This window comes from Loxodonta africana, chromosome 2 (genome assembly GCF_030014295.1).
Source record: "Loxodonta africana isolate mLoxAfr1 chromosome 2, mLoxAfr1.hap2, whole genome shotgun sequence".
Classification (NCBI taxonomy): Eukaryota; Metazoa; Chordata; class Mammalia; order Proboscidea; family Elephantidae; genus Loxodonta; species Loxodonta africana.
The window spans coordinates 123973217-123991905 of NC_087343.1; the positions used below are offsets into that span (position 1 = coordinate 123973217).

General features: G+C 38.0%; 1 protein-coding gene across 1 annotated transcript in view; it reads right to left on the minus strand.

Annotated features, from left to right (window-relative positions):
- HSPA4 (heat shock protein family A (Hsp70) member 4) overlaps positions 1–18689 on the minus strand; it is a 48826-nt gene that overhangs the window by 18910 nt on the left and 11227 nt on the right. Inside the window, exons 2-7 of the mRNA XM_003405015.4 lie at positions 17008–17065; positions 11782–11922; positions 9852–9974; positions 5884–5983; positions 5096–5229; positions 2793–3037 (exon numbers count right to left, since the gene is read on the minus strand). Coding sequence (XP_003405063.1) covers positions 2793–3037; positions 5096–5229; positions 5884–5983; positions 9852–9974; positions 11782–11922; positions 17008–17065 — 801 coding nt within the window. The remainder of the gene's footprint in view (positions 1–2792; positions 3038–5095; positions 5230–5883; positions 5984–9851; positions 9975–11781; positions 11923–17007; positions 17066–18689) is intronic.

Consider the following 18689-nt stretch of genomic DNA (forward strand, 5'->3'; position numbering starts at 1 on the left):
CAAGGGGAGGGGGTGGAGTGAATTATATCTCTATTAAAAAAAAAAATAGTAGAGGTGTAAAATGCACCAAAATGGCAAAAATTAAAGGCTGCTAACACAGTGGTTAAGAGCTCAGCTACTAACCAAAATGTTGGCAGTTCAAATCCACCAGCCGCTCCTTGGAAACCCTATGGGGCAGTTCTACTCTGTCCTATAAGGTCGTTACGGTCGCAATCAAGACAATGCCAGTGGGTTTGTATTTTGTTGTTTAATACCAAATACTGGAGAGGATATGGAACAATCAGAACTTTTACATGTTGATGGGAGGCTACAATGACAGTTTTATTCCTAACAGGCCAAAATTGCAAAGAGCCAGTGTCGATCAATAGAAGAAAATAACGAATCTATAATGGCATACTAGTTGGCAACACAAAGGGAACAAATGATTTATGAAATTGGATGAACCTCAAAAATATTATGCTAAGTAAAAGAAGACTCAGAAAAAACTACAGATCGTATGATTTCATTTACGAGAAGTTCTCTGAAGCAGTGAAATCAGAAAAACTCTTTAAATCACACTTCCCCTCTAAAGATATAGGAAAAATTATTTCACCTATGAGTAAAAGACAACGCAAATCCACGGAGGCAAAAAGTAGACTGGTAGTTGCCTGGGGGTTGGGAAAAATGCAGTGACTGCTAATGGGTACAGGGCTTCTTGGTGATGTGATGAACACATTCTAGAATTAGATAGTGGTGATACTGCACAACCTTGTGAATATACTAAAAACCACCAATGGCAAACTTTAAGATAGTTAATTTTATGGTACGTAAAATGATGCATAAAATGAAACAGCAACAAATGAAAATTAGAAAAACTCAGAAATAAATTAGAAATAAAAGAACATACATCAGAGGAAAAAGCTAACCTAAGAAGCACACAACAGCAAACAAACCCAATAGATAAACAGCCTTAAAGACTGGAGAGAAAATGGCAAAGACAGGAAAAGACGATTCAACATACTTATATAGGAGCTCTCAATGAAGACAACCAAAGCTAAGAACAAAATAAATACTACACAATATAATTCAAGAAAATTTACTTGCAATTAAAAAAAGAAAAAAGCTGTGAAATTACATACATATGTAGTAGGGTTATATGCTCTGAATTCAGTACAGGGTTACTCGGAAGGGTGATAAAAACGTTCTAGAAATATACATGTATGTACGTATGTATCTGGAGCCCTGGTGGCGCAGTGGTTAAGAGCTACAGTGAGCAAAACTGCTAACCAAAAGGTAGGCAGTTCATACTCACCAGCCACTTCTCGGAAACCCTGTTGGGCAGTCCTCTCTGCCCTACAGGGCTGCTATGAGTCAGAATTGACTCAACGGCAATAAGTTTGGTTTTTGTTGTTTTTTTTGTTCTTAATGTATATACCTGGAGCCCTGGTGCCGTAGTGTTAAGAGCCTGGCTACTAACCAAAACTGTGGTAGTTCAAATCTACCAGCTGTGCTCTTTAAAAACCCTACAGAGCAGTTCTACTCTCCCATAGGGCCGCTATGAGTCGGAATCGATTCAATGGCAACAGGTTCGTTTTTTTTTATGTATGTATCTAGGATCCCTGGTGGCACAGTAGCTGAAGCGCTTGACTGCTAACTGAACCCACGGGCTGCTCGACGGGAGAAAGATACACTGGTCTGCGTCAGTAAAAATTTATACCCTTGGAAACCCTATGAAGCAGTTCTGCTCTGTCCTGTAGTGTCACTATGAGTCGGAATCGACAACAGCAACGGGTTTGGTTTTGGTTTGGATGTTTCTATCTAGTAGGGCTGCATCTGTACACACACAGATGTGTGTGTACATAATAGGGTTATATGCTCTGACAATGTAGATACAGTCAACTGCACAAAAACAGGAAGTGCACAAGCAAATAAATTTTTTAAACTATTTCCAGTTTTGAAAAAGTCTAAACAAACTACTTCCAAGTAACTATTTAAGTCTTATTAATTGCACAGCACTTCACTAATAATTTCTGAAACACACACTGATGTGCACCTACCCCCAACACCTGTAACACATACACACAAACACACGCACCCCTGCTGCTTAGTAAAAAAGAAAATGACTACATTCAAATAGGACAAAGAGGCTACAAATTTCGTTACTAGGCAACAGTAAGTGCCATTTCAATTCTCTGATGATAAGCTTAGGTCAAACTTCCCCCAAACAAGCTATCAAGTCTTGATTCAATCCTACCAGTAGAGTTCACAGTCAAAAGCACATCTTACTTCCATCATCCAAGCAACCCAACCAGGCACCAATGACATTCTGGATATTTCTGAGGATAGCCCTGAAATGTCAATTACCCAGAATTCTTACAGCACTGTACAAAAACCTGTTGCCCTCAAGTAATCCTAAACCACTCAAAAATAAATTTCTGAATCAGGGGCTAAGTCTAATTCAATTTAATTCTACATTAAAGCACTCTATCCTATTTTATGAAAACTGGTAACTAATGTATAATACACACATGTGTAAAAAACTACAACTTCCTGGAATACTGAACTAATCAGAAAAAATTAGTATTTGATTAATCAGAACAAAACATTAATCTACATTATTAAAATAATCCAACTTTTACACAAAAAATATGTAACTATCCAGGATCCTGAATGGGCTGTAATTTCTTCTTACAGAACTGCAATTATCACATAATAACTATGACAGTTTCAACAATTAGTTAATTAAGGTTGAGGTACATGGAGACAAAATCACAATTCAGTCTGTTGTAACATCAAATTATGAATAGATTTACCGATTCATAGTTCCAGATACATCAACATCATTCATAAAACATTCAATGTTCAAAGGGAGGTCCGAAGCATTTGCGCTCATCAATTTCTTGAGTTTCTCACACTCCTGAGACAGGCGTAATAAAGCTCGGATTTTGGACTTTATGTCTAGCTTATATTTCTTCCCAAATTCTTCACAGAAGTGATTTACTAACACCTCATCAAATTTTCTGCCTCCCAGTGTTGTGTTAAATGCAGTGGCCAGAACCTGAGAAAGAAATGGCAATCCAACAATTAATCTATCAATTTAATAATTAATCACAATGTAAATTTAACCGGTAAATTGTTAATTTAAAAAAAGAGAACATTAAGGTTAAAGATGTACACATCATTTAATGTTTGCTATAAGCACACTATAAAAGTTGACACTATAATTCTCAATTTACAGATGATGCTACAGGCCGAGACAAATGTGAAAATTTGCAGTTCGTAAAGCTAGTAAGTGGTCAGAGTAGAAATCAAAACCAAGTTTCCTTAACTCCAAAATCTTTGAAATCCTTTACTTCATCCTTTCTCTCATTCACTTTAGCTATTCTACATTCATAAGTTTCAGAGTCTCTTCACAGGAAACAAATCAACTACAAAACATGTATACCAATCTCGAAATACTCAACACCAGAGAAAACCAAAACATGCTAATATGTCACAAGCACTGTACTAGTCTTACTGCCATCATAAAACTGTGAATAACGCCAAGGCCCTGGGTCTGTGCAGTTCGCTTCCAGGGAGAATGCCGAGGCCTTCATTCACTGCAACGTCGGTCTGTTAACACGCATGTCTACCTTGCCTTATCAGTTTTCTAGCGAATTAGACACAAACCAGAACTAATCAGATTTAGTTACAGGAGATAAAATAAGTATGTGAGAACATTCTTATGAGGGGAAAAAAACAGTAAAACAACGTCTTCAGAGAATGTTAAGTGTCATGGGGAAATTTTATTCTGTTAGCTACAGAAAAACAGCACAGAGCCTTATACTGTGATTTCAATTCTGTTTTCTCAAAAGACTGGAATGAAATACATGAAAATATTAAGAGCGGTAAGGTTATGGGTATTTTTTCTTCATATTTACATGCTTCCCAAGTTTGGAGAATAGTTTTAAAATAAATATTTTTATTAATTACATTTAAAAGTAATCAGGAAGATTGGAAAACTGACAGCTGACACCTGACAGTGAAGGACAATTCAGGAAAACAGAAGCAGACGGTCATTAGCACACATCATTCTGGCCCAAAGCCACGGTCAAATCATGGCCAGTATCTTCTTTTTAAAAAAGCAAAAATATAAAATGGATTTTAGGAAAAAATCTATTAATGATTAAACTTTAAACACTAATAATTACACATGCTCCATCACTTAAACCTATAAAAATCACAAATCTCTCATTTTCCAAATATTCCAAAGATTTGCTTTCTTTTTGTAAAAAAGAAAAAAAGCACTAGAAGCAAACCAGCACGAATATAAAACAGAACCAAGTCTGCTTTCAAAGAAACAGGACTACAACAAATAATCTCAAGAAGCCTTCTAAACCTACCAAATACTTAGCTGGGAACAGTCTATTCTTACTAACAGGGGGAAAAAGTCCATTTAGACCTTGTCACCAACAATCTTGATATACAACTCAAATAATTAAACACTCGAAAAACCCTTAGTTCTTAAGCAAATTCTGGATAAAGTAATCCAGCTAGACAGAGAACTGATTTTATAATCCATTGTAGAACTATTACAAACCAACACTGTCAACTACGACTGTGATCATCCTCTGACCCCTCCCCGCCCTTCCAAGTCTAGACTTCTCTGTATACAAAACTGCTTCCAGAAAATTTTCCAGAGCTTTAAGTTTTCCAGGAATTTGGACTATCACTCCTAAACTGGTTTCTTTTGGCCACCCAAGTCCTGGTCCCTCCAACCTGAGGAGAGCTCCTTTCTGATCCCCTCGATCCTCAGTGTAAAATATACCAAGGGACTGACTATATGTGAGAGTCCTCCTGACAAGACTGAAAGTAAGCATTATTTTCCCCATATTACAGACAAGAAAAATGAGGCTCAGGGAGCTTAAGAGCTTTTTCTTCAAGGTCTATGGTCTTTGCTTCATACCATGCCACCTCTCGATAAATTCACTCTGCCTCTACAATACCTAATTTCTAATTCAAATGGCTCGACAAATTTCCATCAGTGAAACAAAATTATTTAACCAGTTATTTACGCCGTCTCTCAAAGATTCTAATTACTACACCTTGAATAGTGTTCAGGAAGATGTATACTTACTTTCAGCTTTCCTCTATTAAATGCACATACAGAAACTTGGTAAGCAGAATGCCCCATGTCTACAAAAACTACATTTCTTGGTTTCTCTTCTAAGGCAGGAAGATCTTGTTTGTAAATTCCATATGCGAGAGCAACTACACAAGAAAAAAAAGGAGATTTAACGTAACAGTATCATTTAAGCAGTAAATTTCAAGTTCATTTAAGTGGGAAAAATGAAGTTTTGTGTCGAGGGAACGGGACTGCATTACGCACTGTGTTCTAGGCAGAGGTTTACAGCCTTCGCATAGCCTAGCCATGAAGAGCATGCAGCTGCACAGAGCTTAATGCTGGCACTCCTTTATGCTGCTTTAGTTTCCAATGGACCTTGGCAATCGTTCCCATACTAATTCCCACACTTGCCAAATATTTTCCCAGTTGCCTTCTATCCCTGTGCCATCTCAAAATTCCCATATATCCCGTCCATGATGTGCTGCTTTATGCCCCCCCATTTCTCTGTGAGTCAGAGAGAAGCCCAATCTTTAAACCAAAGCACTGTCCCACACACAATAAATGTGTCTACTTCTAAACAAGCACAGGATTAAACACCAAAGTAAGTATGACGAGGGTTCAGAAAAGGTCCTGATGAGATTAATTCTTCATAAGTAACACAGTATCCAAAGACACTGTGACACACAGGCGGTAAGCGAGGATGACAGTACTTCAAACAAAACAATGAGCAAAAAACTCTAGTGTTTTAAGATTACAGATCCTTTGAGCAAGTAAAAAAACGGAAAAATAGTCCCTCTTACCTGCAGTAGTTTCATTCATTAATCGCAGACAATTGAGACCAGCGATCTGTGTTGCGTCCATCACTGATCGTCTTTCTGCATCAGTGTAGAAACATGGAACCTAAAGAAAATTTTGGAAGTTTACTCTATTACGAAATTTCCTCATTCAAAATGTACTTGTGTCCTCAAAAAAGTCAAAATAGAACTACCATATGATCCAGCAATACCACTCCTAGGTATACACTCAAGACTTGAAAGCAGAGATTCAGAAAGAGACGACGTATACACCAATGTTCACTGCAGTATTATTCACAATAGCCAAAAGGTGGAAAAAATCTAAATGCCCATCCACAGATGAGCAGATAAGCAAAATGTGGTACATATATACAATGGAATACTACTCAGCCAGTAGGAGAAATGAAGTCTTAATATATGCTACAGTATGGATGGAACTTTAAGACATTAGGCTGAGTGAAATAAACCAATCACAAAAGGATGAATACTCTATGACCTCACTTACATAAAAAGACAAGAGAACCCAAATGTATAGAGAACAAAGTTTATTAGTGGTTAGCAGGGGCAGGAGGGAGGGGGAAACGGGAGTTAACGGTGCTGGAAAAATCGCTTTAAGGGCAGGGTTGCACAACTGGTTATTATAATCACTGTCAACTAGTTCTACACCTGCAAAACGTTGAATTGGGCAAAGTTTGTGATAGATACGTTTACGACAACAACCCAAAAAAAAGAGTAGCTGTTGAGGCTGCTTATGTACAATCAAACACTGCATGGGATTTGGTTCCTTGGTTTAGAGGTTTAGAGTCATGGTTTCATGCGACATCCCAGATAATTAGCCTAAAAACATGTTTAGTGTCTCTATCCTATCTCCTAGTTTGTTGTGTACTGGCCTGGGGTCTTAACAGCTTGCAAGCGGCCATCCAAGGCAATATTGGACTCTATTCACCTGGAGCAAGTCAGGAAGAGGAGAAAGATATGGACCATGCAGCTAATTGCCTCCATGAACAACTGCCTCCTTTGCCATGAGACCAGAAGAACTGGATGGTGCCCAGCTACCATTACTGAACATTTTGATTCAAAATTCTAAAGAAGAATCCTGATCAAAAGGGGGAAAATGCAGAAAAGAATTTCAAATTCTCAAGGACTCCAGATTTCCTGGAGCCATGAAGGTTGGGTGAACCTCTGAAACTACTGCCCTGAGATAACCTTTAAAACTTAAGGCAAAAAAATCCCCTCAAGTCTTCTTAAGACCAAATAACGGTTTAGCCTAACTAGTAAAAAAAAAAAAAAAGTCTGCCCTGAGCTTTTCGTTCTTTTAAGAACTATCTATATAGGATCAAATCAAATGCAGCAACTAGAAAGACTAGCTAGGAACCTTAGGAGGCAGTGAATTTATGTTAATGGGGGAGAAACAACTCAGAAACGAAAGGTGGGATTGGTTGTACAACTCAGAGAAAGCAATTAGTATCACTGAATTGTATGTGTAGGAACTGGTATATATTTTGCTGTGTACATTCTCAACAACAAAATAAATAAAATCTAGAAGGAAAAAAAACTCATGTGACAACCAGAACAGAATGTTCACTCACTGTAAAAAATGTAATTAATGTAACTGAATAATTTGTATAGAAACTGTTAAATGGGTACCTCATTTGCTGTGTAAACTTTCACCAAAAACTCAATTTTTTTTTCTAATGTACTTAACAACAAATGGTTAAAACAGTAAAATCCAGAAATCCCCTCAAAAAACTCAGGAATTATTCTCTGTATGATTGTAATGGATTGAATTGTGTTCCCCAAAGATATTATCAACTTGGTTAGGCCATGTGTGGTTGTCCTCCATCTTGTGACTTTCCTACGTATTATAAATCATAATCTCTGCCTGTGGTTAAAGAGGATTAGGGTGGGATATAACACCCTTGCTCAGGCCACATCCCTCATCCAATATAAAGGGATTTTCCCTGGGGTGTGGCATGCACCACCTTTTATCTTACAAGAGATTAAATGCAAGGGAAGCAAGCAGAGAGTTGGGGACCTCATACCACCAAGAAAGCAGGACCAGGAACAGAGTGTGTCCTTTGGACCCGGGGTCCCTGCACCTGAGAAGCTCCTCAGCCATGGGAAGACTGAGGACAAAGACTGTGCTCCAAAGCCGAAAGAATGAGAAAGCCTTCCCCTGGAGCTGACATCATGAATTTGGACTTGTAACCTACTAGACTGTGAGAGAATAAACTTCTCTTTGCTAAAGCCATCCACTTGTGGTATTTCTATTATGGCAGCACTAGATGACCAACACAACTACCAATGAAATTCAAACCAGTAGGAAAAATCTGAATATCCAGCAGTAGCACTGGGACAAATGGATAGTCATACAGAAAAAAATTAAGTTTCATCCTCATCTCACAGCTTATAAAATATATATCTCAAATTAAAGGTTTAAACATACAAAATAAAACCCTAAAAACATCAGGATGAAAGAGAATCTTTATCATCATAGGGAAGGCCTTTCTAAATAACAAAACCACAAGCCAAAAAAAAAAAGGATTAATATATCAAACTGCATAAAAAAAAAATTCTAATGACCAAATGGGAAAAATCACATCATAAAAGGATAAAGAGTTCATCTCCCTACTTTAAGGAACAGCAACTACAAATCAAAATGAAGACTACAGACTAAAAATAAAAATGAGCAAAAGACAGAAACATTTCCCAAAAAAGGAAATACAAATGGCTTTTAAATAAAAAAGATGGTCAACTTAAATACAGGGCTACTTATAAGACCCAGCAATCCCAAATCTAGCTACATACCCAACAGAATTGAAAGCAGGAACCCCAAAAGATACTTGTACAGCAATGTTCATTATCATATTATTCACAGTAGCCAAAAAGTAGACACAGCCTAAAATGTCCATCAACAGATGAACAGATAAACAAAATGTGGTACAAACATACAACATAATATTACTCAGCCATAAAGAAAAACATGAATGAACCTTGAAAGCACCATGCTGAGTGAAATAAGTCAGTCACAAAAGCACAAATACTATATGTTTCCACTTATATAAAATTTCTAGAATAGTGTACAGAAACTAAAGCTTATTAGCAGTTATCCAGGGTGAGTGGGAGGGCAGGGGCAAAGAGGACTCAATGCTTAGGGGACACCAAGCTTCTTTTATTAAGGATGATGTTATAATTTGGAAACGGTAAGAGTCATGGTTGAACATGATGAACACAATGTCAACGAACTGTACATGTGAATATTGCCGAAGTTTTCGAACATTGTGTTACATACATATTTTCATTAAAAAAAAAAAAAAAAACTTGAATTTCACCTAAAAAACAAAAAATTAAAGTCACATACCCGCGAGGTTGTGGTGGAACAAGCCCTTTCATGCATTGTTGGTGGAAGTATAAACTAAGCAATAGCTGTTAAAATTACAAACACATATATCCTTTGCCCCAGCAATTACACTTCTAGGAATTTATCCTATAAAGCTTACGAATTTAATCACACAGCAGAAAATATTTTTTGAAGGTTATTCACTGCAGCATTCTTCATAATAAAAACCAACGGGGAGATATTGGTTAAAGAGATTATATGACACGCATAAACTGGAATACTATACAGCCGCTAAAAAGAATGAAGCACTTCTTTAGGTACTGCTATGGAATAAGTACATAAACTGTCCAATATTTGTTAAGAGAAAAAGGACCTATACATATTTGCTTGGGTTCATAAAAACCTCTGGAAGGACCCACAATAAAGTGGTAAAACTGGTAACCTCTGGGAAGGAAAAATTGGATGGCACTACTTACTAGGTAGCAGTGAACTGAGGTTTCTATACCCTTCTATACATTCGATTTTGAACGCTGGGACTGTATTAACTTTATAAAACATTAGGTTTACTTTTTAGCAATAATCAATGTATTGTTAACCCATCAAGTCCCAAATAACATGTAGCAATCAAACTCACCGAAATTACACAATCAACAACAGGCTTCTTGAGAACATTCTCTGCTGTCTCTTTCAGTTTGGACAAGAGCATGGCAGTCACTTGCTCAGTGGTAAAATTTCGTTCTTCCTCCATATATCTCACCTGCAAGAAAACTCTAGACTTACAACATTTCTTCACATCCAAAAAGCCTAAAATAAACAACACCTCACAACACCAACGCAACAGTACCTCAAGTGGATACTAAGGGAAGCTAGTTTTAGAAGCAAATAACTTGAATGTCACTTGTAGCTTTGTAACACGCTTGCCCGACACCATACTCGGAGGTAGAAAACCACCATGTAAATATGTTGTAACCATCAACTAAACTTGAGACAATTACCTGTGCAGAAGCAAATGGATATAGCTCACCATAACCCATACTGCCCCTCCATAAAGGAAACTGCTGGTAGTTATTTTACCATCTTGCATACTAAATGTTTTACTTTGTTTACTGTGTTTACTTTATTACTCACGTCCACAAAATTAGGATCCAATCCAACCTGAGGGCATGGTTTTTGTCTGATTTGTTTATTTCCATAGCCCCAAGTACCTAGGAAAGGACCTGGCACAATAAATACTTGAATTAAATAATAAATGATAAACAAAGCTTTGGGATAAAGACCCTCCTAAATAAAAGCCTGCAACTCTGACAAGAAATTAAAATTGAAACATGGAAAGACTGCCTAGAATAAACCCCATCCATACGCCCATGCTCTCCAATTACAACCCACACCAAAAAAGTGTTACTGTCTTCATCTAGCTGCTGCCCCAACTCAGCCTGAGTGCCACCTTCTCCTCACTCCTCAGCCCACCCACAATTTACCCTGGTTTAGAATCGAACAGCCTCTCAGTTTACTACATGACAAAAATGGGAAAATACCCCTCTCGGTGACCCTTTTTCCTAAGCTACTTCCTTACCTATTTGTTTATTTCTAAGTTAACTCCTCCACCTTTGTACTTAGACCCAATTTTTCAAAATAATCCCCCTACTGTCTTTCTCCTTTGGCTCTTGTGACACTTATAACTAAATCTGCCGATACTTACCCCGCATCTTTCTTAAAAGCAAGTGTCGTTCATTTCCTTCTCTCTCTTCCTTTTTTCACTCACCTGCACTCTGGCATCATGCCTTACTATGCCAATCAAACTGCTCTGAGATTACTGCCACAAATATCCTAAGCAAACCCAGCGACTACTCTTCATTTATCAAAACTTTTCACTTCTAAATTCAAATGAATTCTCAGCTACACTGGCACAATTTATCATCTTCTGGCTTTGACCCTATTTCCATGATTCTTATTTCTCAAACACCAAATCTCCTCTCCCTAAACTCACTTGCCTAGAACGCTCATCCACCCTTCTGGGTTCTTTTTTTACCACCTCTAAGTGCAAGACCAGCAGATATGCCCATCCTACTCATCCCCCAGACTCTCGCCTCTTGTGCACCATCAGCTCACTGCATGCTTCACAAAGACATTCCTCTGGATGTCCCAGAGATATCAAAGCTTAATACTTCAAAGACCAAATTCATTTTTCCCAAAATGAACATCTCTTTCCAATCGAAGCCCTATTGTTATGAGTATGACCACAGATCTTGCTAGTGACTTGAAAGTGTTGATTCTTTTGCCTGTTCTTCCAGGAGTCATTCCCTAAAATCAGCGAGCAAAACCAGCAGCAATAGCAGTGTTAACTAACTCTCTCCAACCCTCAAACCTATATTAACACTGCCCACCTGTGGCAACCAACCAAAGCCAGATCATTCCAAAAACATCAAATGAACTTTACTAGCCAAAATTTTTCCTAAACATTTGTAAACATTTTCACTACAAGCTGAAATCAGGACGGTACTGATATAAATTTAACTGATAAAATACTGCATTTTAATTGTAAGACATTATCTTGAACACCTTACCTTTATACCTGTCAATCCAGTGGGCAACTGAACAATATCATACGCAAGGTTAGATTTTTCTGCTTCCACAAACGGATCTGAGAATGCTCGGCCATGGAATCTTTTAAACCCTTGGACTGTGTTCTTTGCATTGGAAATTACCTAAGAGGAAGAACATCAGTCAGAGTGGAAATACTACTACTACTCAATTTTTTAAAAAATTCAACAGTCTCAGGCTAAATTAGTATCACTTTAATCAAAGTTTCCTTCTTAAAGTTTCTATTTTCTTCAGACGCTCGACCTTTCCAGGCCATTCTTCTGACATATGCAGTGAGTTGTACAGGACTTGCCTGTGGTCATATGGTGCAGGACCAGAGCCCAGCTCTTCCCACTTCTCCACAAAGTCAGGCCACTACACATATAAAACTGTTTTCTGTTCTTAAAGTCCTAATAAACAGTAATATAAAAGGACCTTTAGCTTTTAAAAGTTGCCCATACTTAGAAGCTGCTTCAAACTTTTCAGAAGCCAATTTGACAATATGTATCCATTCAAAAATTCTAGTTAAGAAGTTTACCATAAAGGGGGAGGGAAAAAAAAAACACTAAGTACACAAAGCTGAATGCAAAAGGATATTGACAAGAGTACTGCAGAAGACTGGAAACAACCTGGAAGGTCAATAACAGAAGAATGGTTAAATAAATTATGGTACATTCGTACAATGAATTACCATACGTTGGTATTTCACAGCAGGTAGGATTACACTTCAAGACAGAAATCTCTATTTAGTATGATCCTACTCTCAGAGGAAAAAAACATATTTATATGCTTAGAAAGAGTACAAAAGGATATATATTAAAATATTAACAGTAATTTTTGGAAAATGGCATTACAGATAGCTTTCAAATTCCTTACATTTTATACTTGCATTTTCTGATTTCCCTAGAATAAACAAATATAAATAGTGAAACGAAAATAAGGGCAACAACATTCAAAAAACTTCAAGAATAAACTTGTTCTTTAAAATTAATACATTACTCCTCCTAACGCAGGAGCAAACCTAACAAGCCCCTACAGTAGACACAGCAGAGACCTTCTGCGTCAGGTACATCAAAAGGCACACACAGAAGTACTTCTGTAAAATAATGAGGCCTCCAAACTCAGGTTCCTGCTTTACCAAACTCAGGTTCCTGCTTTACTAAGATGCCAAGTAGAAACTCAATAAATAACTCTGTCAATCTACAACTGAGCTGCAAGTGTCGTACAATTACTGTTCTCAATAAATGCAGGTTTAAAAACAGGAAGAATTCATCGGAATTTTAGAGGGAACGACATTTCAAAACATCCCTGTACTTGCTATCTACTGGCCTCCTAAAGTATCTTCAACTTTTTGAAAATGAGGTATTTTAAACTACCCAAGTTGATGAAAAAAAAAAACAAATGGCCAAGCACCATTTTCTTAGGCTCATAAACTGAACCCAAAAAGTGTTTTCAGGCCCTGCCCAGTAGAGCAGACAAAGATATTCACACTATATATGCTCCAGATCGAACCATAAAAAGATCAAAAATCTTGTTAGGTGCCATCAAGTTGGTTCCAACTAATAGCGACCCCATGCACAACAGAATGACACACTGCCCAGTCCTGCGCCATTCTCAAAATCGTTGCTGTGTCTGAGTCTACTGTTGCAGCCACTTGTCAATAAATCTCCTTGAGGGTATGCCTCTTTTTCTCTGGCCCTCTACTTTACACTAAGATAATCTGCTTTTCCAAGGACTGGTCCCTCCTGATAACATGTCTAAAGTACGTGACACAAAGTCTCGCCATCCTTGCTTCTAATGAGCATTCCAGCTGTACTAAAGACAGTTTCTGGCAGACCATGGTATGTTCAATATTGTCCACCAACATCATAATTCAAAGGCATCAATCCTCTTCTTTGGTCTTCCTCATTTACTGTCCAGCTTTCACTGCATATGAGGCTACTGAAAATACTACGGCTTGGGTCAGGTGAACCTTCGTCCTCAAAGTGACGTCTACTTTTTTTAAACACTTTAAAGAGGTCTTTTGCAGCAGAGCTGCCCAACGCAGTACGTCGTTTCATCTCCTGACTGCTGCTTCCATGGGCGCTGATTGTGGATCCAAGTAAAACGAAATCCTTGACAACTTCAATCTCTTTTCCATTTATCCTGATGTTGCTTACTGGTCCAGCTGTGAGGATTTTAGTTTTCTTTATGTTGAGGTGTAATCCATACTGAAGTCTTTGGTATTTATAAGTGCTTCAAGTTCTCTTCACTTCCAGCGAGCAAGGTTGTGTCATCTGTGTACGCAGATTGTTAATGAGTCTTCCTCCAATCCTGATGATGAGTGCTGCATCACACAGTCCAGCTTCTTGGATTACTTGCTCAGAACACAAACTGAATAAATTATGGTTAAAGGAAACAACTCTGACACACACCTCTTCTGATTTTAAACCACACAGTATCCTCTTGCTCTGTTCAAACAACTGCCACTTTGTCTATGTACAGATTCCTCATGAGCACAATTAAGTGTTCTACAACTCCTGTTCTTCAAAATGTTATTCACATAATTTTTTATGATCCACACAGTCGAATTCCTTTGCATAGTCAACAAAGCATAGGTAAACATCTTTCTGGTATTCTCTGCTTTTGGCCAAGATTCACCTGACATTGGTGATGACACCCCTTATTCCACATCCTCTTCTGAATCCAGCTTGAATTTCCGGCAGTTCCCTGCTGACGGACTACTGTAACCGTTTTTGAATTAACTTCAATACAGTTTTACTTGCATGTGATATTAATGATAAAAAACCCAGATAATATCCTCATTCTGCTGGATCACCTTTCTTTGGAATGGGAATAAACACAGATCTCTTTCTGTCAGATGGCCAGGTAGCTGCCTTCCAAATCTTTTGGCATAGACGAGTGAGTGCTTCCAGCATTGCATCCATTTCCTGAAACACCTCAGTTGGTATTCAATCAATTCCTGGGACCCTGTTTTTTGCCAATGTCTTCAGTCCAGCTTGTGCTTCTTTCAATACCGTCAGTTCTTGATCGCACGCTACCTACTTAAATGGTTGAATGTCAACCAATTCTTTTTGCCACAGTGACTCTGTGTATTCTTTCCATCTTCTTTTGATGCTTCCTGTGTCGTTAAAGACCTTGTCCACACAATCTTTCAATATTGCAACTCAATGCCTGAATTTCTCTAACTCCAGGTCTTTGCATATTTCATTGTAATACTTCACTTCGTCTTCTCTAGCCACACTTGGACATCTGTTGAGCTTTTACTTCATCATCTCTTCTGCTCGCTTCAGCCACCCTACGTTCAAGAGAAAATTTCAGAGTCTCTTCTGATATCCATCTTGGTCTTTTCTTTCTTCCCTGTCTTTTTAATGACCTCTTGCTTTCTTCATATACAATGTCCTTGTCCTCCCACAATCCATCTGGTCTTCTGTCATTAGTGTTCAATTTGTTAAATCTATTCTCGAGATGGTCTCTTAAGTTCAGGTGGGATGTTTTAATTTTCTTCAGCTTCAACCTGAACGAGCAATATGAGCAACTGATGGTCCGTTCTGCAGTTGGCCTCTGGTCTTGCTCTGATTGATAATGCTGAGCTTCTCCATTTTCTCTTTCCACAGATGTAGTCTATTTAATTCCTGTTTATTCCATCCAACAAGGTCCATGTGTATAGCCACTGTTTATGTTGCTGAAAAAAGTTATCTGCAATGAATAGGTCATTGGTCTTTCAAAATTATGTCATGTGATCTCAGGCACTGTTTCTTTCACCAAGACCATATTTTCTGACTACTGGCCCTTCTTTGTTTCCAACGTTCACACTCCAATCACCAGTAATTATCAACACATCTTGATTTCATGTTTGATTAATTTCAGACTACAGAAGTTGGTAAAAAATCTTCCATTTCTTCACCTTTGGCATTAGTGGTTAGTGAGTAAATTTGGAATTAATAGTCCTATTAACTGGTCTTCCTTATAGACACATAGATATTATCACTGACAGTGTTGTACTTCAAGATAGATTTTGAAATGTTCTTTTTGACAATATGATGCCGTTCCTCTTCAATTTGTCATCCCCAGCATAGTACATCATACGACTGTCCAATTCGAAATGGCCAATACCAGTCCATTTCAGCTCACTAATGCCTAGACTATAGATCTCCATGCATTCCATTTCATTTTTGACGACTTCCAATTTTCCCAGATGCATACTTCGTACATGCCAAGTTTCAATTATTAATGAATGCTTGCAGCTGTTTCTTCTCATTTTGAGTCGTACCACCATCTGAAAATGGAGGTCCCAAAAGCTTGACTCCATCCACACCATTAAGGTCATCTGAGAAGGCAGCTCTTCCCCAGTTGTATTTTGAGTGTCTTCCAACCTAAGGGGTTCATTCTAATACTCTATGAGACAGTGTTCCACTGCTATTCATAAGGTCTAGTATGCACTCTCTTAATTTTACAGCAACCTCAAACACTCAGGCTAACAGAACTCTTGAGGTTCTGCTGCTCTGGTTACTCAGGTTCCTGATTTACAAAGTAATTCAATGGTTAAATCCTTTAATGTACTTCTAGAAGTATGCTTTCTTTCCTTGAGAAACTTAAGGAGATCAAATCTAGAAACAACACTGACTAAACATGAGGAAGATGAAAGGCTCAATAAGATAGACTTTAATATCAAGGGACAAGTAAGTCTTGCTCAAACACAATCTGGACAAAATACATTGTGGCAGTCTGCATTAAACAGATAATACTGCTAATGCTACTTTAAAGAACCATTTTGTTAATCACTGAAGCATTTAAGAACAGGAATCAGGTCTATCTCTGTCAGTTACATACCTAGGGCCTAAGTTGCAAAGGTTAAGAGCTCAGCTCCTAACCAAAAAGTTGGCAGTTCGAAGTCACCAGCCGCTCCTTGAAAACTCTATGAGACAGTTCTACTCTGTCCTACAGGTCTGCTATGAGTCAGAATCGACTCAACGGCAACCGGTTTGGTTTGGTTAACAATGCCAGGCATGCACTGGGCACTCAATAATTACTGCATGTATGAATGGGCAAACCAGAGAAATAAGACATTTTAAGAAACAAATGGATAGTGGCAATGGTTACACAACATGGTGAGTATAATTAACGTCGCTGAAGTGTACACGTACGAATGGTTTACGTGGCAAATGTTTTATATTATTTTACTGTAATTTAAAAAAACCAAACTCTACCTGGCTTTTAGCTGCTGCTCCAATTGAACGATTCTTAGGACCGAAAGAAATGCAAGCCCTAGAAAACAAAACAATTAAGCATCAAACCTTACTGCAACATTAAATCCAAAACCACAACAGGCAAGATTTCTGAGTCCCAGCTAAAAAGCCATATATTTTAACAGAACATTACAAGTCTATGATTTTAATCTTTTTATTGAGTAAAACTGTCCATGAAATGGGCTGCCTCTCAGGAAAATGAGAGTCCTGTATCTTCATGTAGAAGCACAAATGTGATGTAATCACCACCTGTCCAAAACAGAATACTATCCTGGGCTAGTAGAGAGCTGGACTAGACAGTTTCCACCATCTTCTAACTCTTTCAGCTCTCACGTTCAAAATCCCAATAAAAAATAAAGTACCTATATATCAATATCAATTAAATTTTCTCCTTTGTTTTTTTAAGACAGCTCGTAACTTCACCAAGAATATAACCTATAAATCAGGAAAACATCCCCTGCCCTATGATATGTAAGTAATTTTCCTAGAACTGGCTTCCAAGGACTCAATCTCTGTGAAGGAACTTCATTCCCACTTCTGAACACATTCTTGCAAATCACACCAATTCATACACTATCTACCAGCAGTTAAGTCTACTTGATGCTTCTTGTAGGAGGCAAAACTGAAACCTGCTTAAAGTTACAACTGCTTAAAAAGTCAATTATATTGGAGACAATGCTCTCACGACCCCATGCACGACCTTGTTTTCCATTTTAACCCTTCAGGAACCTTGCCCTGTGTTCTCTATATTCTCACATTCCTCTCTATCGGTTTCCCTGCAACCTGAAATAAGATCCAATTCACCCACACCAGCCAAAAGATCCTAAAAGACAAACTCTTCCTGGAGTACATTTCCACCTCAAGCTAGTAGTTTTCTCTTCTTCCTACTTTAATAACAATGACTAAGGTTTTTTTTTTTTTTTAAGTAAACTACTTACGTGCACTATCTCATTTAATCTTGGGAAGCACCCTATCTTACCCCATTTTACAGGTGAGAAAATTGAGCACAAAAAGGTATAAATTTATCTAGGGTCATGCAGTCTGAAAGCAATGAAGTCAGGACTCTAGATCATTTCTTCATACTTTATACTCTAGCTCTGATCCAACTACTCCTTGACCTTTTCTATCTTTCCAATTTAGCAAAGTGAATAAAAACAGGGGCTCAAGCCATACTGCCTTGATCCAAACCTGACTACTTTGGATGACCTATTAAATGAACCAAATTTTTTTCAACTTTAAGGTTATTAGCCCTGTGCAACCTGGCAAAATGCTGGACTGGGCCTCTCTGTGCCTCAGTAGCTCTTTCTAACCAAAGAAGTAGAACCCTTATAAACCAATCTCCCAGGGCAGATGCAGGAAGCTCTGTCCTGTACTATTTGGTGGGAAGAACGATGGCCTAACCTGGGATCTCACTCACCAGGCTTTCTCCAAACCCAAAATTCTACGGGCCTAGAAAATGCGGGGGTAGTCCTTCAATAAGCACAAGTGTTAAACTCAGCCTCTCTGCAAATACACCACCAATTATTAAAATAGATAAAATCTCTGAAGTACCGCTTAAAATCGTCTCTTCTATCACAGCCCACGGAAACCCTGGTGGCGTAATAGTTAAGTGCTACAACTGCTAACCAAAAGGTCAGCAGTTC